This window comes from Panthera leo, chromosome B2 (assembly GCF_018350215.1).
Source record: "Panthera leo isolate Ple1 chromosome B2, P.leo_Ple1_pat1.1, whole genome shotgun sequence".
NCBI classification, from domain to species: Eukaryota; Metazoa; Chordata; class Mammalia; order Carnivora; family Felidae; genus Panthera; species Panthera leo.
In genome coordinates this window covers 149,071,468-149,091,911 of record NC_056683.1, presented here as the reverse complement: position 1 = coordinate 149,091,911, position 20,444 = coordinate 149,071,468, and the positions used below count along the sequence as shown (strand labels likewise).

The following is a 20,444-nucleotide window of genomic DNA, read 5'->3' as shown; positions in this document are numbered from 1 at the left end:
AGGGACCCCAGGGGCGGGGAGGACCCAGAATCGCAGCACGGCTCCGAGGGAACACCGTGAGCATGAACACAGTTAGGGATATTTCAGGTCCTTCTCCGGGCCCTGCTTCTGCTGACTTTGTCCTGAGCAGGGTCTCCGCTCTCTGATAAGCGATGAGGAGCAGGAGGGGCCTCGGCTGAGGGAGGACAGGACCCAGGAGGACCCCAGCCCGCTCCAGAGGACCGCCGACCAGCGTGCTCCTCACAGGCACCCGCCTCACCCACCGGCCAGCCTGCCCCTTCGAGGCTTCAGATGCTTTGAAACCCTGGCTAAGAGATGAAGAGAATGCTTTCTGGAGCCAGAGATCAGAGAGTATAAATTGCTCTTCCAGGAAAAAAAAAAAGGAGCCACCAAATACATTTGTTTCCGAAGTAGAAGAATTCCGAACTTCAAGCAATAATTTGCTCCTGTCCTTACATACACATTTTTCATCTTTATTAGATGAAAGTGTAAGTAATGATGACGACAAATTTGAATTTGTATGGTGCTGCTTTTATCAACAAAGGTATCAGGTTTAAATGCCAAGAAAATTGATATTAATTTGCTTCCAGAAGTAATTTCTTTAAAAGAGCCGATCCCTGATTAGACTTCCGAGAATTAAGGCTGTCTTTAGCTTCTTAGCTGGAAGTTTGCTGATTTCAAGTGTGACCTTCTAGGACGCCCCCTGGGAGCGTTAGGGGAGCTCAGCGTTAGCCCAACAGTGGCACCTAGTGGCTGGGAAAATCTCCTGCCTGTCAGACCCCATGAGTCTCTAGAACATTCTTTGTCTCAGCGGTGTGCCAGGCACTGAGTCTTTCACCTTAATATCCAGTGAGCGATCCTGAGGTTTCAAGCAGATCTACAAAACCATCTCTTTCTCCTCCAAGTGATAAGGTGCTGATGTTAATTTTATTTTTTTTTAATGTTTATTTATTTTTGAGAGAGAGGGAGACACAGAATCCGCGGCAGGCTCCAGGCTCCGAGCTGTCGGCACAGAGCCCGACGCGGGGCTCGAACTCATGAACGGCAAGATCATGACCTGAGCCGAAGTCGGACACTCATCCGACTGAGCCCCCCGGGTGCCCCTGTTAATTTTTAAAAAAGAGGTGGTTATGGGTATTTTTGACACCCGAAGGCGTCAGCCATTTGAGGCTCACCCCGGGGCCCGGGTTCACAGTTCCAGTTATGCGTTTTGCTAATAATGTTGAAACTGGCTGACAAGTCAAGACAGCTTTCGGGTTTCTGGAATTTCCCACGCTCGTCCCTGCAGGAGTGTGTAAATTAGGGAGCGCACACTTCTGAGGCTGGGGCCTCCTCTAAACTTGTCCTCATCACAGGCACGGCCTGGGCACGGTCCTAGTGGACCTCCCTTAGGAGATATTCTGGATGTCGTCACTAGGATGGCAACATAGCTTGTCCCTGACTTCGCTCCCTCTCCCGAGAGCCACTCACGACTATTGAAGAACAACACCAGTGAGAGAATCCCGGAACAGGGGAGTGGGGCCCAGGCACCGCCTGCACCTCAGAGACCAGGCCATCCCACAGCAACAGGGTAAGAGAAACGACCACACGGCCACACGCTGGCCACTCTGCCCCTCCCCCAGGCCGGCACAGCGCCACGAGGACAGGTCTCTCCCGAGCCTCTGGTTCCTCCAGTGGGAAGAGGGAACCTGGGCTCACAGCTAGGCTGCCCGGCACGTGAGTCATTTTGTGGGAGCCCCTAATCTGATTTCATACCATGGGGAATGCAGGGGAATGTGCAGGGCTCGACCACTGGGAATGTGACTGTAGGGGAGGAGGGGGGCGGGGCTTGCAACGGCACTTGGATCTTGGCAGACCAAGTTCATGCTTGCGGTGCCCAAGCAGGGAAACCAGCGAGAGGTTTTGTTCCACAGCAAAACTGCAGAAGCCAGGGGCGCGGTCTGCCCGGGGAACGGGATGGGGTGCAGACCTGCCTGATTCGGACCCTCAGACGAGGATCCTGCCAGCCCTGGAGCCCAGTTCGCCCGTGCCCAGGCAAGGTGCTGAGTCACAGCCCCGCTCACCGTGGAGGCTGCCTTCTAGCCCCGTTTGAGGAGAAGGGCTGGCAACCAGTCCTGGAAGCCGTGCACCCAGTGCTGCTGGAGCCCAGAGGCGGGCGGGCAGAGCTGACGGCCCCCAGAAAAAGCCAGCACTGAATGTGGGGGCTTCCCGTGTGGCACACGGCAGGGAAATTAGTGCACAGCCGAGTCCCAGCCCCTCCAAACCAGACAGCTTGTTTGGGAAACCGAGAGAAACCTGGAATGTCTTTTCCTCTTCCCGTCCGGGCGCAGGGGCTGAGACACAGCCCCATCCGCGGTGCAGAGTGTCTTCCAGCCCCGTATAGACAGAAGGGTTGGTGACAACGCCTGGAAGCCATGTGACCCAGCAGTGCTAGAGCAGAGAGAGGGGCAGACAGAGGCGATAGTTCGCAGAGCAAAGCTAGGGGCCCTGTTCTTCCAGGGAGCTTGGGGGTACGGGTTGGCTTGAGTTAAGAAACAAAGAACTCTACCAGCTTTAGAACTGTTTCCCCTGTTGTTCCTGGGCATCCCTGCCCATCTAATTCACAGCCCCGCTCATCACTGAAGACAGCTTTCAGCCTGTCAGGCCAGGGAACCTAACCAAAGCACGTGAGAAGCTGAGTAGCCCACTCAATAGTCCTACGTACAGCGGCACTTGAACCGAGAGTCCAGCCTGTGACCTCCCCCATCTGCAGAGCTAATCGGTGGCCTCACCTGACCAGAGAATTCTGGCCTGATTCAGGTGCCCAGACCATGAGCTGTACAGGTCCTGGTCCTGCAGCCCTGCCAAGGCAGGGAGGCTAATTCACAGCCCCGGCTAGTACTGAATATTACCCAGCCCTGGCCAGCTGGTAAATCTGACCAGAGAGTCCAGCCAGACATGGAGCCCATCCTACAGCCTCACTTGGGTAGGGAAACAAACCAGCAATCCTATTCAACAGTTCTCAGCCAGTAGCACAACCCCAATTCCCAACCACAGAGCTGGAAAAGCTGCCTTGCCAAAAATAGACCGTAATAGTAGGGCCCATCTGCCCAAGGACGTTACCAGCAGACACACCCAGAAACTCAAACTGAACTGACTGGTGAAGAACTCTCCCTGCCAAAGCAAATCTGGAACATCTAGAAGAGCTCAGTTACTCAAATGCACAGATACCACTGCAGTGAATCAAGGATCATGAAAAATCAGGTAAGTACGACACAACCAAAGGAAACCAATAAAGCTCCAATCACTGACTCTAAAGAAATGGAGATCTATGAACCATCAGACAGACAATTCAGAATAATCCTGTTAAGGAAGTTTAGTGAAGTGCAAGAACACAGACAGACAACTAAACAAAATTAGGAAAACAATGCACGAACAAAATAAGAAGTTCAACAAGGGATAGCGACCATCGAAGCAAACAAATGAAATCCTGGAGTTGAAAAATTCAATAACTGAGCTGAAGAATTCAACAGAAGAGAAGTTTTTAAGAGTAGACTCAGCCACGCGGAATAAAGAATCAGTGACCTGGAGGACAGGACAATGGAAATTATTCAGTCAGAGGAGCAAAGAGACAAAAGAATGAAAAAGAGTGAAGAAAGCCTATGGGAATTATACGACACGATAAAAAGAAACAATACCCACATTATGGAAATTCCAGAAGGAGAAGAGAAGGAGAAAGGAACAGAAAGTATATTGAAAGTAACAATGACTGAGAACTCCCCAAACCTGGGGAGAGAAATGGACATCCAGATCCATGAGGTCCAAATAGGTTGAGCCCAATTAGGGATACACTGAGACAAATTGTAATTAAATTGTCACAGTCAAAGACAAAAAAATAAATAAATAATAAAAATAAAAATAAAAACAGAAAAACAGGAAACAACAAAATGGCAATAGTAAGTCCTTACCTATCAATAATTATTTTAAACATGAAGGGATTGAATTCTCCAATTAAAAGACATAGAACAGCTGAATGGATAAACAACCAAGATCAAACAATATGCTGTCTAGAAGGGGCTCATGCTAGCCTTAAAGACACTCACAGACTGAGGGTGAAGGAATGGAAAAGACATTTCAAGCAAATGCTAACAACAACAAAGCAGGGGTAGATATATCTACGCTGGACAAAACAGACTTTAAACTAAAAACTGTAACAAAGAGACAAAGAAGATTATTAAATGATGACAAAAGGGTCAATACATCAAAAAGATATAACAATTATAAATATTTCTGTACTCAACATTGGATCCCTAAATATATACAGGAAAAGCTAGCAGAGGTAAAAGAATAAATCAGTAAGAATACAATAATAGTTAAGGACTTTACTACCCCATTCTCAACAGTGGAGAGATCATGCAAAGAATCAATATGGAAACAACAGATTTGAACAACACTGTAGACCAAATGGCCCTAATAGACATGTACAGAGCATTGTAATACACATTCATTTCAGGTACACGTGGGGCATTTTTAGAATAAACTATATGTTAGACCATGAAACAAGTCTTAGCAAATTGTAAATGATTGAAATTATATCAGGTATCTTCTCTGACCACAATGTCATGAACCCAGAAATCAATAACAGAAGGAAAACTGGAAAATTTATAAACACATGAAAATTAAACAACACTCCCTGAACAACTAATGGATCAAAGAAGAAATTAAAGGAGAAATAAAAAAGTTTTTTGAGAAAAACAAAAATGGAAACATAATGTATCAGAACTTGTGGGGTGCAGAAAAAACAGTTCTAAGAGGGAAGTTTATTGCAATAAATTCCTATATTAAGAAGCAAAAAATATCCCAAATAAACAACTGAACTTTATGCCTTAAGGAAAAAGTGAACACAAAGTTAGAAGAAGAAAGGAAATAATAAAGATTAGAGCAGAAATAAATGAAATAAAGAAAGAAAAACAATAGAAAAGATTAGCTAAAGTAAGACTTGGTTCTTTGAGATGATAAAATTTACAAATCCTTACCTAACCAAAAACAAAAGAGAAAGGACCCAAATCAACTAAATTATAAATGAAAAAGGAAACTTTAGAGTGGATACCACATAGATTCAAAGGACCATAAGAGGCTATGAGGAGAAACTATATGCCAACAAACTGGACAACCTAGAAAAAAATGGAAAAATTTTTAGAAACATATAACTACCAAGACTAAATAAGGAAGAAATAAAAAATATGAATAGACAAATTTCTAGGAAGGAGATTGACAAAGTAATAAAAAATCTCCCAATGAAGAAAAGCCCAGGACCTCTGGCTTTATCAGTGAATTTTACCAAACATTTACAGAAGAATTAACACTAATTCTTCTCAAGCTCTTCCAAAAAATTGAAGAGGGGAGGATGTTCCTAAACTCATTTTATGACGTCAGCATTATCCTGATACCAAATCCAAAAAGGATGCTACCAGAAAAACAAAGAAACAAACAAAAGGCCTACAGGTCAATATCCCTGATGAATATTGATGCAAAATTCTCAATAAAATACTAGCAAGCCAAATTCAGCAGCACACTAAAAGGACTGTCCACCATAATCAAAAGGGGTTTACCTCTTGAAATGTGAGGATAATTCGACATATAAAAATCAATCATTGTGATACATCACATTAATAGAGTGAAAGAAAAGAATCATATTTTGGGGCACCTTGGTGGCTCGGTAGGTTGAGCGTCCGACTTCGGCTCAGGTCATGATTTCGCAGTTTGTGAGTTCAAGCCCCGCGTCGGGCTCTGTGCTGACAGCTCAGAGCCTGGAGCCTGCTTCGAATTCTATGTCTCCCTCTCTCTGCCCCTCCCCCCAACTCGTGTCTCTCTCTCTCCTTCAAAAATAAATTTTAAAAAACATTAAAAAAATTAAAAAAAAAGAATCATAATCATTTCAATAGCGGCAGAAAAAGCATTTGGCAAAATTCAACATTTTTTTCTCAATAAAAACTCTTAACAAACTAGGTATAGAAAGAACATATCTTAACATCATAAAGACCATATATAACAAGCCCATAGCTAACATCATGCTCAATGGTGAAAGTTTGAAAACTTTTCCTCTAAGATCAAGAAGACAACAGTGCCCGCTCTCACCACTTCTATTCAACATAATATAGAAGTCCTAGCTAGAGCAATCAGGCAAGAAAAAGAAATAAAGGGGATCATAATTAAAAGGGAAGAAGTAAAATTGTCTCTATTTGCAAATGATATTATTTTATATAGAGAAAATCCTAAAGATTCAACCAAAAAACGGTTAGATCTAATCAATGAATTCAGTAAAGTTGCAGGATACAAAATCAGCATATGAAAATCAGTAGTGTTTCTATACACCAAGAACAAATGTTCACAAAAGGAAATAATTGAAATTTATCCCACTTGTAAGTGGGATAGCATAAAAAACAAAATACTTAAGAATAAATTTAAGGAGGTGAAAGATCTGTACTCTGAAAACTATAAGACATTGATGAAAGACATTAAAGAAGGCACAAATAAATGGAAAAGTATCCCATGTTCATGGATTAGAAGAATTAATATTGTTAAAATGCTAATACTACCATAAGCCTTCTATAGATTTAAGGCAATCCCTATGAAGATTCCAATGGCATTTTTTACAGAGGTGGAAAAAACCTCCTAAAATTTATATGGAACCACAAAAGACCCCAAATAGCCAAATAAATCCTAAGAACAATGCAGAAAACATCACTCCCTGACTGGAAGCTGTACTATAAAGCACTAGTCATCAAAAGAGTAAGGTACTGGCATAAAAACAGGTGAATACACCAATGGAACAGAAGTGGAAGCCCAGAAGTAAACCCAAGCATTGTACAGTTAACCAACGTTTGACAAGGGAGCCAAGAATACTCAACAGAGGAAAGAAGACAGTCTTCTCAATAAATGGTGCTGGAATAATTGGATATTCACACGGAAAAGAATGAAACTGGGCCCATATCTTACTCCACCCAGAATTAACTCAACATGGTTAAAGACTTAAATATAAGACCTGCTGTCATGAAACACCTAGAAGACAACTTAGCAATAAATCTCCTCGACATGACTCTAGGTGGTAATGTCTGGATGGGACACCTACAGCACAGGCAACAAAACGAAAAATAAACAAGTGGGACTTCATCAAACAAAAAGCTTCCGCTCAGCTGAAGAAACCACCAACAAAGTGAAAAGACGACCTATGGAATGGGAAAAGTATTTGCAACCCATGTATCTGATAAGGGGCTAACATCCAAAATATATAAAGAATGCACAAAACTCAATAGCAAGAAAGGACAAAAGACAAATAAACGGCCCAATTAAAAAATGGGCAAAGGACCTGATAGCCACTTCTCCAAAGAAGATATACAAAAAGACAACAGGTACGTGAATAAATACACACGTCTTGAATCATTAGAAAATATGAATCAAAACCGCAATGAGATATCACCTGACACCCGTTAGGATAGTTAACATTAACAACACTGGAAACAAGGGTTGGCGAGGATTCAGAGAAAGGGGAACCCTCATGCGTTGGTGGGAATGCAGACTGGTGTAGCTGCTCTGAAAAACAGTATGGAGGTTCCTCAAAAATTAAAAATAGAATTGGGGCACCTGGGTGGCTCAGTTGGTTAAGCGTCTGACTTTGACTCAGGTCATGATCTCACAGTCTGTGTGTTCAAGACCCATGTCAGGCTCTGTGCTGACAGCTCAGAGTCTGGAGCCTGCTTTGGATTCTGTGTCTCCCTCTCTCTGCCCCTCCCCCTGCTCACTCTCTCTCTCTCTTTCAAAAATAAATAAACATTAAAAAAAATTTTTTTAATACTTTGGCCCTTGGATCTTACAATCATGTTAACTATTTTTCAGAAGTTGAGCTATGTATCTTGAAACTCACATTTATACTCTGTTCTTTAAGACAAGTACATCCAGGGGCGCCTCAGTGGCTCAGTCGGTTGGGCGTCCGACTTCGGCTCAGGTCATGATCTCACGGTCCGTGAGTTCGAGCCCCGCGTCGGGCTCTGTGCTGACAGCTCAGAGCCTGGAACCTGCTTCGGATTGTGTCTCTCTCTCTCTGACCCTCCCCTGTTCATGCTCTGTCTCTGTCTCAAAAATAAACAAATATTAAAAAAATTTTTTAAAAAGACAAGTACATCCATATTCTGCACCATTGACAATTTCTTTCAATGTGAAAGGTACCATTATATACATATATCTATATATAATGTAATCATATTATACATATATTACGTTATATAATATATATAACGTGAAAATCATTACTTTAAGGACTATATCTGCTAGAAGTTCATAGGGGGAAAGTTCAAGTACAAGCTGATAGAAGTCCGATCTTTTGCCCCATTACTGTGGATTGTAGTTACTGTGGATTGCAGAAAAGGTGAATACATAGCAGCACCCCTAGTGTTTCACGGTGTCGGTGATAACCAAGCTCATGAACTCCCAGCAGCCTTAATGGCCTAGGTGCCTCTAACTCCGACGAGAGAGAGAATGTGACTTCTTGGTACAGACCGCTTTTCCCGTGGTTTCTTTTAGGGAACTACGAACCTACGTGTCCACTGATGGTTGACATCTTTAATCAGCATGACGGAAAGCAGCCTGAAGAATGTTCTTGTGGTTTCATTTGGATTTCTGCTTCTCTTTACGGCCTACGGAGGTCTGCAGAGTCTGCAGGTAAGTGAGGACACTTCTGAACAAACGTCCATCTCTTGGCCTCTAAGAATTCGCAGGGTCACAGAAGACAAGGAATGTAGGATTTCTTGTTAACCGATTCACTCCCAAATCCTCTCCAACAGTGGTTTTTATGTGCTTACAAATGTGCAGCCCCACCCTCTCCAACAGGATCGCACAACAGTGAGTGTGTGTTTGACCCTTGGACAAGGACTGTGGGTCTTGGGCTCGTGATGTGATTTGCCTTTGACACAGTTAAAAAGAGAGAGGCACACGGGAGCGGCGGGGTGGCTTAGTCGGTTGAGCAACCAACGTCAGTTCAGGTCATGATCTCACGGTTCGTGAGTTCGAGCCCCGCATCGGGCTCCGTGCTGACAGCTCAGACCCCGCTTCAGATCCTCTGTCCTCTCTCTCTACCCCTCCCCCGCTCGTTCTCGTTCTCTCAAACATAAGTAAAACACTCAAAAAAAAAAAAAAAAAGGGAGAGTCACAGGATGACTCATTGCGGATTCTGTGCCTTCATGCCTTTGGCTTTGTGGTTGGGGTAGTAACATGAATTTATCATATTTTGCTAGACCATAGAGATTCCAAGCTTCTTTTTTTTAACTTTTTTAATGTTTATTTATTTTTGAGAGAGACAGAGACAGAGCATGAGCATGAGCATGAGCAGTGGAAGGGCAGAGAGAGGGAGACACAGAATCCAAAGCAGACTCCAGCCCCTGTCAGCCTGACACGGGGAGTGAGCCCACAAACTGCAAGATCATGACCTGAGCCGAAGTCGGACACTTAACCTACTGAGCCACCCAGGCGCCCTGGATTCCAAGCTTCTTTAAGCAAAACAGTGAACTCGACAAAGTTGTCTCCGTAACTTTGACCCCAACCCCCATGGCACTCTCTCCTCCTCAAGCCTCTAAAAGGCTGTAACAAGAATCACATTTGCCTAAAGGTAGATGGGCTGTATCTTCCCCTGGTAGTTACTTTTTGTTGTTGTTGTTGTTGTTGTTGTTTCCTTTTTAAAGTTTATTGGAAGGAACGTGTAGGTTTCATGAGCAGTATAGGTTTCATAGCAGTATAGGAACGTGTAGGTTTCATGAGCAGTATAGGTTTCATAGCAGTATAGGAACGTGTAGGTTTCATAGCAGTATAGGAACGTGTAGGTTTCTGACATCATGAGCAGTGTCAGATGGTTTTCCTCTCTTCTCTTCCTCATTTCCTGTTGTCTGTTTCTCTCAGTAACTAGCTCCTTTCTCTTGTTTTTCCAGCTTCTGCTCCATAATGACTTTTTGGCTCTGACGTAGGAGACCTGTTTTCGTTTTTGTTTTAAATCCGAGTTAGTTAACATACATACACAGTGTAGGGTTGGTTTTGGGAGTAGAACCCAGCGATTCATCCCTTTCACACAACACCCAGTGCTCATCCCAGCAGGTGTCATCCCAGCAGGTGTCCTCCTCGATGCCCATCCCCCAGCCCCTCCCACCTCCCCTCCAGCAACCCTCAGTTTGTTCTCCGTATTTAAGAGTCTCTCATGGGTTGCCTCCTTCTCTTTCTTATCTTGTCTTTCCTTCCCTTCCCCTGTGTTCATCTGTTTTCTTTCTTAAATTCCACATATGAGTGAAATCATATGGTATTTGTCTTTCTCTGACTGACTTATTTTACTCAGTGTAACACACTCTAGTTCCATCCACGTTGCTGCAAACGGCAAGATTTCATCCTTTTTGATTACCGAGTAATATTCCATTGTGTATATGTTGTCTTTATCCATTCACCACTTGATGGACATTTGGGCTCTTTCCATACTTTGGCTATTGTCGATAGCGTTGCTATAAGCATTGGGGTGCATGTGTCCCTTCGAGTCAGCACTCCTGTATCTTTTGGATAAATACCTAGTAGTGCAGTTGCTGGGTCGTAGGGTAGTTCTATTTTTAATGTTTTCAGGAACCTCCACACTGATTTCCAGAGCGGCCACACCAGTGTGCATTCCCACCAGCAGTGCAAGAGGGTTCCCGTTTCTCCGCATCCTCGCCAGCATCTGTTGTTTCCTGAGTTGTTAATTTTAGCCACTCTGATGGGTGTGAGGTGGTATCTCATCGTGGTTTTGATTTGTATTTCCGTGACGATGAGTGATGTTGAGCATCTTTTCATGTGTCGCTTGGCCAACTGGATGTCTTCTTTGGAGACATGTCTTTTCACGTCTTCTGCCCATTTCTTCACTGGATTATTTGTTTTCTGGATGTTGAGTTTGACTCGTTCTTTATAGATTTTTGCATATTAACCCTTTATCCGATACGTCATTTGCAAATATCTACTCTTTATTTTATTTTAAGAGAGAGAAGGAAAGAGAGAGAGAGAGAGGGAGCAGGGAAGGGGCGGAGCAAGAGGGAGAGAGAGAGAATCCCAAGCAGGCTCTGTACTATTAGCACAGAGCTAGATGTGGACTCAGTCCCGTGAATCATGAGATCATGACCTGAGCCGAGATCAAGAGTTGGACACTCGACTGGCTGAGCCACCCAGAGGCCCAGTTGCTTGTGTTTGGAAGTGTACTTAACACAGGGGCCACAACCCAGAGAGAGCAGGTGGCCCCCACCCCCGCACACCCAGGCCCACCCCAGTCTGCCTGGGGTCTTGGGAGTAGAAGCACCCACGATCGTTGCTGAGGTGCCCTCTTCCTTGGAAGACGTCGGAGGACCAGACCTCCAGCTCTGTGCACCATCCCGCCACCCACTTCCCCCACCCTCTGTCCCAGCCCGAACCGCCTTATCTCCTCCTTTGCTGGTCCAGAATATGTAAACATGGTTTAACTGGGATAACTGTCTCCATTGGTCAGGACTGGCTTGAGCAAAAGAATTCAATGACATGGACAGAAGTGACCTGAGGCATGACTGCATCTCCGCGATGCTGGAAGCACGTGTCTGTCCCTGTCATTTCCTTTGGCTTTCAACTGGCGGGCTTCATTCCCAATCCCCAGGGTCCCAGCCTTGATCTGGACTCACCCCGGGACCCAGGCACGCGTCTACACAGCCTTCCCCCTGCAGCAGCTGCAGCCTTCACACCCCTGTGGCTACTGATCGGCTAGTCCTTCACATCTCCACTCGGATGTCACCTCTTTCCCTTCCTTGCTCCCTGGAGCTAAAGTCTGGGTGGGGTGCTCACAGGTGCTGAGGCAGACGCCTGTGATCGCGTGATGCCAGGACCACAGCCACCGCTCCATGACCGAGTCCCCCTGACCAAGACGGGCCAGACACGCAGGGGGCAAACTATGGATAGTTCTGTGAATGAGTCATCGGTGCGTGCTAATCTCCAGCTGAACTCTCTTCTCGGGCTCTCTAAGGGGTTAAAGATCCGACCCTACTCCCCAGTACTGAGCTGGGACCTATCTTGGCAGGCTGCCCAGCATCATCTCCCAGAAGAGCTTGACGGCTCTGGCCATCGTGCAATGTTCCGTGCTGCCTCTCCGCCCAGGGTGAGGCCCGTGGAAACGCATCCCCACATCTCCTGCCCTTGGCACCTCCCACCCTTCCCCAGGTTCCCCATCCTCCAGATCTCATTTGGTCTTCACTCCTTCTAGAAAGTCTTCCTGACCCCACGGGGCTGGCCCGAGTTTCCCTTGCAGGACTCACTCCCCACTGCAATAGACTGTTTGCTGCTGTTAATGATTCCTCTTGGCTCCTGTCCACTGTCCTGGAGGGCAGCGGCTGCTGAAATTTCCTTTTTTTCCACTAGAGCAGGTGCATACAGCCTCTGCGGGTAAGCGTTTAAGACTCTATTTGTTGCATGAGCTGAGTGAATGTCCCAATTGTTTATGCAGGCAGATCTTGCACAATTCGAGCTCACATGCACACGTACTTATCTTCACACGTGTATTTGCCGCCTGGCTCTCCTAACACATGCAAACACAGGTGTTTGAACGTGGCCATTCACGTAGAAAAGAAATTTGCTTTTAAAATCCCACTTTGGCTTCTGGCATCCGTCTTCCTTTTCGGTGGTTTGCAGTCAAATCCGATTACAAGTGCCTTATGCACTTCGCTGGCTCGCGGCAGTGCTGTGGGCGGAAGAAGTCCCAACGCAGAGAGACGCCTCGCGCCTCTCACTGACACCCAAGGAGGCGAGCCCAGTCGTACAGGAGGGGTTAACGCGCACGGATGAAGGAAACAAAGCCTCAGGCTCATCCAGCTCTCTCGCTCGGCACTCCTAGCAGCCAGAGTCATAAATGGAAATTTCCAGCTAGCCCCCACGGCAGAACAGAGTGCTCAATTTCCATCTTCCAACCAGATTTCAGAATTCTCTTGGGACTAGCCGTGTTTATCATCCGTTTTAATTCATCCGCAAATACCCGTTTAAGTACCTGCTTTGGGCTAGGCATCGGGAGAGATTTGGAAAACGCAGAACATTTCCCTGCGTTTGAAGGTATCATTGTCAGCTGGGGTGACATCGTGGGTCAGCATGTGGTGTGTGCCAGAGGTCAGGCAAAATTCCAACAGCAGTTCAGAGCACCGGTCTCCGTGGATGACGTTATCCAGGAGCCCTCAGACACCCCTGATCTGCGCTGGAACAACGGGCACCCTCTGGAAAGCGAGGACAAGGAAGGTGGGAGCACGTCAGGGGGCCGGGCAGCAAAGGAAGCGGGAATCCTGGACCAGTGGACACAAGGCAGAGTAAGAAGTCAGCCCGAGGGTTTGGGATTCCGGTGGGCAGACCGGCAGTGAGGGAATGTCAGAGAGCAGTACCTGGCCGCGTGGTACAGGGTCCCTCGCCGCAACACGTCTGGCAGGGGCGACCAGGCAGGAAGGGATGTTTAGAAACCAGGCATTCGAGTACCAGCTTCCAGATCACCTGGGCACCCCACTGTGCGTGTCAGTCTGCGAGCTGTGTCCCCTTCTTTATCTCTTCCATGAGGACAGTAACTCTGTTTCCTCAGCTTAAAGGGGACAAATACAAAGCTCTCCTAGAGATAAAAACGGATTCACAGAAGGCGTGTGGCCATCTGCCCCAGAGCGACCCCAGCACCGGGCCTCAGGCTTTCCCTCTCCCCAGGATCTAGCAGCAGCTGACTCATGGTTCGGACTGTGCTTCCTCCCAGGCCTCACCTGTCAGCTGGGGGGGAGCACCTATCAACTGGGAGGGGAGCACTTGCCAGCAGGAGGGGAGCATCTATCATCTGGGAGGGGAGCACCGCCAGCAGGAGTGGAGCACCTGAGCATCTGTCAGCTGGAGGGGAGCACCTGTCATCTGGGAGGGGAGCACCATCAGCAGGAGGGGAGCACCGGAGCACCTGTCAGCTGGGAAAGGAGCACCCGTCAGCTGGGAGGGGAGCACTTGCCAGCAGGAGAGGAGCACCTATCATCTGGGAAGGGAGCACCGTCAGCAGGAGTGGAGCATCTGAGCATCTGTCAGCTGGAGGGGAGCACCTGTCATCTGGGAGGGGAGCATTATCAGCAAGAGGGGAGCATCTGTCAGCTGGGAGGGGAGCACCTATCATCTGGGAGGGGATAACCTGTCAGTTGGAGGGGAGCTCCTGTCAACTGGAAGGGGAGCACCTGTCAGCTTGAGGGGAGCACCTATCAACCAGGAGGGGAGAACTTGCCAGGAGGAGGGGAGCACCTATCATCTGGGAGGGGAGCACTTGCCAGCAGGAGGGGAGCACCTGAGCATCTGTCAGCTGGAGGGGAGCACCTGTCATCTGGGAGGGGAGCATTATCAGCAGGAGGGGAGCATCTGAGCACCTGTCAGCTGGGAAAGGAGCACCCGTCAGCTGGGAGGGGAGCACCTATCCTCTGGGAGGGGAGAAACTGTCAGCTGGAGGGGATCACCTGTCAGCTGGGAAGGGAGCACCTGTCAGCAGGAGAGGAGCACCTATCCTCTGGGAGAGGAGCACCTATCCTGCGAGGGGAGCACCTGTCAGCTGGAGGGGAGCACCTGTCAGCTGGAGGGGAGCACCTATCCTCTGGGAGGGGAGCACCTGTCAGCAGGAGGGGAGCACCTATCCTCTGGGAGAGGGCACTCCTCAGAGTAGCCTGTTGCTCGTGGCCTCAGGGACCAAGTGGTGACCCAGAGCTCTGTCCCCTTGGCTACTGGCCCCTCTGACCAGGGCTGGGTTTGTCCCCACAGAGCAGCCTGTATGGCGAGGAAGGGCTGGGGGTGACGGCGCTCAGCACGCTGTACGGCGGGATGCTCCTGTCCTCCATGTTCCTCCCACCGCTCCTGATTAAGAGGTTCGGCTGCAAGTGGACCATCGTCATCTCCATGTGCTGCTACGTGGCCTTCTCCCTGGGCAACTTCTACGCCAGCTGGTACAGCCCACACGTCTCGCGCCCGGGTCTGGCTCAGGACGCAGGTTCCTGCTCAGGAGCACTGAGCTGGAGCCCGCTTGAGGTCTCCCTGCTGCTTTCACTTTAAAATGAGCGCCGTTTCCAGAAATTCCTATCTGCTTCTGGGACAGGACAGGCTTTCTTCCCCTTTTTTCCCGCCAAGATGTCTCTGTCCCTTTTGCTGGGCCCATCTCCTCCCCTGCTTCCCAGCTCTGACCTTCCCTCACGTCTTTCACGGGCCTTGAGTTTCCCTGTCTGCACCAGGGGCACTTTTGTGGCCCCAATGATGAGAGCTAGACCTTGACGAACACGTCGAGGGTGAATTTCAGGAGACTTAGCAGAAGGTGACCCGAGGACCCAACACCGTGGCCTCACCCCATCGCAGAGAGTGGACATGTCAGTGTGCAGGGGCCCAGCCTGAGACCTACCTCCTCCCTGATGGAGAGGTGTCCTCTGGGACCAAGCTCCAAGGACACCGGCCCCACAATCTTATTCCCGGGAACACACCTATCAAACATCCCTTGGAGGGACACCTGTTGTCATCTAGGACATAATGATTATGGCGATTTCACGTTCTTCTTTTTCTTATTGCCATGGAGTTTTCACACAGAGTCCTCAATGAAGAAGGTAAACCAATCACTCAATCGATCGATCAACGTTTCAAAAAATAAATAAATCGTTTTAAACGTAAAGCTGTTAGAAATACTCAAAAACCACCCAGCCTTATCTGTAATCCCAGCTCATTGGTGGTTGCTTGCAAACACAAAGAAAACTCACTGGCAATGAATTTGTCTCTTGCAAACTAACCAGAGCCAGAAAAGGCACCGAGTTGGGTCCTTTATCTGGGTTTTGTGGTGAAGCCGTCAGTCTAGCCAATCCATAAACATGACAAGGCTTACGACAGGCTAGGCGTGGAGTTTCCTTCTCCGCAAAGGTAGGGAAGATTGGAGGGGGAAGGTACTGTCTGTCTGTGTTTTATTTTACAGGTTCACCTTGGTTCCGACCTCCATACTGCTGGGTCTGGAAGCAGCTCCGCTGTGGTCCGCTCAGGGCACGTACCTCACCATCATGGGAAACACGCAAGCAGAGAAGGCGGGGAAAGTTGGCAGAGACGTGGTGAACCAGTATTTCGGCACCTTCTTTCTCATCTTCCAGTCGTCCGGGGTGTGGGGCAACCTGATCTCATCTCTGGTGTTTGGCCAGACACCCAGTCAAGGTAAAAGGAAACGGGGCTCCGTGATGACCCCCGAGAGGGCCCCCCATCCCATTTACACGTGTCTTTATTCCACAACTAGAGCAGGTGAATCACCTAAAGACGTGGTTCTCAACTGCCTGTGCCCAGCCTTCCCTGGTCCCCATCTGTTCCCTGGGGGAGTCTGGGCGTGTCCGTCTTGTCCACAAGTGCCCTGGCCATTCTGACCCTGCCCTCCGTGGGCAGGGGGAGCCCCCCAGAGCAGTGTCCTGGGAGAACAGAGGGCCACTGCCAGTGGACCTTGGGTTCCTGGAGTCATCACTATCCTTCTAGACTAAGAACAGCCTCGACTGATTTATTGTCCCACTGAATTGATCCACTATCCAATGTCTTAAATGCTCCACAAACGACCTGTTGTCCCGTAACCGATTTGAACATTTGACGGCTGATGTCTTAACCCACGTTTTCATCTGGATGTAAAGTGTGGGTCTGTTTTATGCCTGCGCCCTCTGACGTCTGAAGATTTAAACCAAGGACAGAGGGAAATAAATCTCTTCAATTCTTACAGGAAACCTTTATTGATGGGGGTGGGCAGAGGTCCTGACTCCTGACTGCTATCTGGATTATTTCTGTCTCTTTGTCCTGGACCTGCATCCTGCCATCCCCTATGAAGTCCTGCCTTTGGGGGACTCCCAAATCCCCCTTCCCCTATTCCTCATGTGATGCCATCACTTGCTAAGTGCATGGAGAAGGGAAACCAGCAGGTCATAGACACCCGTTTTTACTCATTATTGCTGTCGAGGTCAACAATAATCCAACAGAAACTGGGACTAAGGTTCGGTCTCTACAGCATGACCGGTGGGAAATGGAGTGGACAGGTTTAAAGCCATTCGGGCAAGAGAGCTTAATTCTCCAGGCGACCCCGGGACCCAGACCCCGAGGAGCGAGGCATTCCAAGGGCCCGGCGAGCGCACCAGCCAAGGGGCACTCGCGGCACTCCATGTGATGACATCTGTATCACGACAAATGTCCTTTCTTCCATGACGTCCGCCTCCTCCAGAGACTCTGACACGGTCTGGGAGCCCCTGGTGGTGCCCATTTTATTCTTTTAGCAGATTGGGAAACCAGCATTCAGGAGAGGGCCAAAGCGACCTGCCCAAGGTCATGGAACCACTACAGATGAGTGTGAAAGAGAACGCAGTGGTCCTGACACCTAGCCTAAAGCACCTTATTTCTTCTTGATTAGTCCGGAAATGTTGGATGTTTTCATTATGTCCGGAAAGTAATACGACTAGCTGTTGTGCAGTGTGTCTTAAAATCATGTATACGGACACGTGCCCGGGGGAAGTGTATTTGGAGGCACTTGGGCAAACAGACCCGTGTCTCGTGCCTCTGACCCATCGTGACTCTTGGCCCTGGGGTGTCCAGGCCCCCGTTGGCCGCACACTCGAATCCTCATGCCCCTTGTCCTATCAGTTTTCCACGTTCTCCTGTCATCTTTTTGCTTCCGACTGCACAGAGGCCATCCCAGAGGAGCAGCTCCTGTCTTGTGGGGCCAGTGACTGTCTAATGGCCACAGCGTCCACCAACAGCACCCAGCGACCCTCGCAGACGCTGATCTACACCCTGCTGGGCATCTACACGGGTATGTGCTCACGGCGGGCCGAGTCCCAGGGGAAGCAAACCTAACTCTTCCCTGGGTCGAGAAAGAGCATCTTCCCAACGTACCAACATTCCTGTAAAGTGTGCTCAGCTTTGCACCGATGTGTTCTTCGTAGGAAATCAACTGCAACAGACCAGGGCTATCTAATAGAGTTTCCCGTGATGACAGAGTCATTTTTCTTCTGCAAAGTTCTGTAGCCGTCAGCCCCATGTGTTTATTTATATTTTTACTACCTAAATTAAAAATACTGTTCCTAAGTCACAACAGCCACATTGCAAATGCTTGATGGCCACGTGGGGCCGATGGCTATCATATTGGATAGGACCAGGGTATACCACGGTATTGATGGATTGGTTACTTGTGTGTCAACTATGTCCAAGTGACCCTGGAAATCCAAAACCTTATAAGTTGTCATCTTTTTCTGAGGAATATATTTGAATGGCTCCTGCTGGTGTGGGGCCGGGGTCCTTCCTGCAGCGACCATTCTCCAATCAGGAAGACCCCAGGGTTCTCAGCTACTGGTCACAATGCAGCTGAAGGACGCACACATTGGAAGTTCATGGAAAGATGGCTGCCCAAAGGGAGTTCATTGTTCTACTGGTTCTTATCCTTAGAAGCTCATGTTAATGCAAAATATTTATGTGAATCATTTTCTAAATGACTTCCCTGTTAGAGTCACTAGATTTATAATTAAAGGGGGTATTTTTAGAGTAGTGTTTTTTGTGTTGGCTGGGTCAGTTTGTTTGTTTTTACCATTTGAAGAGAATTTAAATCTATTCTTTGTCCTTCTTAAAGATCACGGGTCTGAAATATGTTGAATTTGGTGGGACTGAGTCCAGGATCCTAATGGGATCAAAGGTTACCAAGGCTGCGTGTGCCGTCAGAATCCGTCCCTATGCTGAGACCATCAGCTGCCAGCAAAGTCACCTCCAGATCAGAGGTCACTGAGTGAGAACTTGTAAAACAGCCACTTGGTGTTGGCAAAGCGGAGCGAGCACCAGCGAGTGCCACGCCATAACGTGGACTTTCTCCGGTCCTGAAACTGGTAACTCAGGACCTTCGATAAGCTCAGAGCCCAATGCAGGAGAAGATGTGTATCCGGCTAACAGAAATTCGATGCACGTGTTTTGAACGAGGTTTCCAGCTGACACGTGGTCACGTCTTCTCGGGGGATTGGGGTCCAGGGCAACTTTGACGAGGCGGTGGTACCGAGCGGGTGTCGAAGGACGAGGAGAGGCTTACCAGGCAGAGAGGGAGAGGGGAGAGGGCACTACAGGCAGAGAAGCACAGAGGCGCTGGTGTGGCCGGCGGACGAGGCCCTGGAGGGGACAGAGGAGCCGGAGACAGTTGTGGGACGAGCCGTGACCCACCGTGAAAAACCTTGATGCTGTGCTAGACGGTCTGGACAGGTGTAGACTCCTTTCCTGGACAGACTCCAGCATTAGCGTCCTTTGGAAATACAGAAAACTCGTGGGCAGAGAAGCCGGCCCTTGTGAGAACCCCCACCCCCGCCCCAATCCGCAGGAAGAATGAAGAGTAAAGGGCAGCGAGCGTTTAACCACAAAAACTAAAGCTTCTGCGGACCCCGAACTGCGTGTTTGTCCCCCCGTCTGCGAAACAGCAGCGCTCCAGCTTTTCCCCCACCGGCCAGACACTAAATATTCTAGGCTTGAGGACCGAGTGGTTTCCACTGCAACTATTCAGTGATGTTTTTGGCGGGAAGAGAGGCCACAGGTAACATGTAAATGAAGAGCGAGGCTTTCTTTTCTTTTCTTTTTTTTTTTAATTTTTATTCATTTCTTGAGAGAGAGAGACAGAGCGTGAGCAGGGGAGGGGCAGAGAGAGAGGGAGACACAGAATCTGAAGCAGGCTCCAGGCTCCGAGCCGTCCTCACAGAGCCCGACATGGGGCTCGAACCCATGAACAGGGAGATCATGACCTGAGCTGAAGTCGGACGCTTAACCGACTGAGCCACCCAGGCGCCCCGAGGCTGTTTTCTAATAAGACTTTACATACAAAAGCAGCCAGGAGCAGGAACTGGCCCGCGGCCTGCATTGCCCTGGTCCCAAGGAACAGCACAGGCCGTGGAAAATGCGTTTTTTGCATCCTCAGCCCCCGCGTGAGGTTCCCCTGCTCAGCACGCGGCCCTCAGTCCCCTCCCGCAGGTCTCTGGCTGCTGCCCCAGGCCCGACGTTACCCAGAACTCGTGCCCGCGGCATCCAGGGGCCCGAGGGAGTGGCAGTCCAGATGGTCGTGTCAAACGGGCACTGTGCACGTGTCCCATGAAGAAATCGTCTCTGATTATTCGTACCCTGGCCTCACGCAGGGGTTCATGGGTCTCCTTCCTGTGAGCAAGGCCGTGTTACCGTAGAAACACACACGCGCACACACAAAGCAAACCGAAATGGAGAAGAACGGACCAAAGGAAAGAACTCCGCCTCCCCAGAGTGTTTTCCCGCCATCCCTGAGCTCTGTCCTCACGAGGAAATTCCTTTCGGAGCCATTCCCTCCAGTATACTAGACGTGCGACACACGCACGTTCACGCCCCTTGAGAAGGTTCTGGGTCACGGGCGGCCCTGGACCGTGTGT

At 48.6% G+C, this 20,444-nt stretch overlaps 1 protein-coding gene across 4 annotated transcripts in view; it reads left to right on the top strand.

Moving 5' to 3' along the window:
- UNC93A (unc-93 homolog A) overlaps nucleotides 1-20,444 on the top strand; it is a 41,106-nt gene that overhangs the window by 6,858 nt on the left and 13,804 nt on the right. For all 4 annotated transcript variants that reach the window (XM_042940299.1, XM_042940297.1, XM_042940295.1 and 1 more), the window contains 4 exons: nucleotides 8,560-8,697; nucleotides 14,800-14,981; nucleotides 15,986-16,215; nucleotides 17,711-17,836. In XM_042940299.1, the coding sequence (XP_042796233.1) occupies nucleotides 8,608-8,697; nucleotides 14,800-14,981; nucleotides 15,986-16,215; nucleotides 17,711-17,836 (628 nt within the window). In that variant the 5' untranslated portion in view covers nucleotides 8,560-8,607. The remainder of the gene's footprint in view (nucleotides 1-8,559; nucleotides 8,698-14,799; nucleotides 14,982-15,985; nucleotides 16,216-17,710; nucleotides 17,837-20,444) is intronic.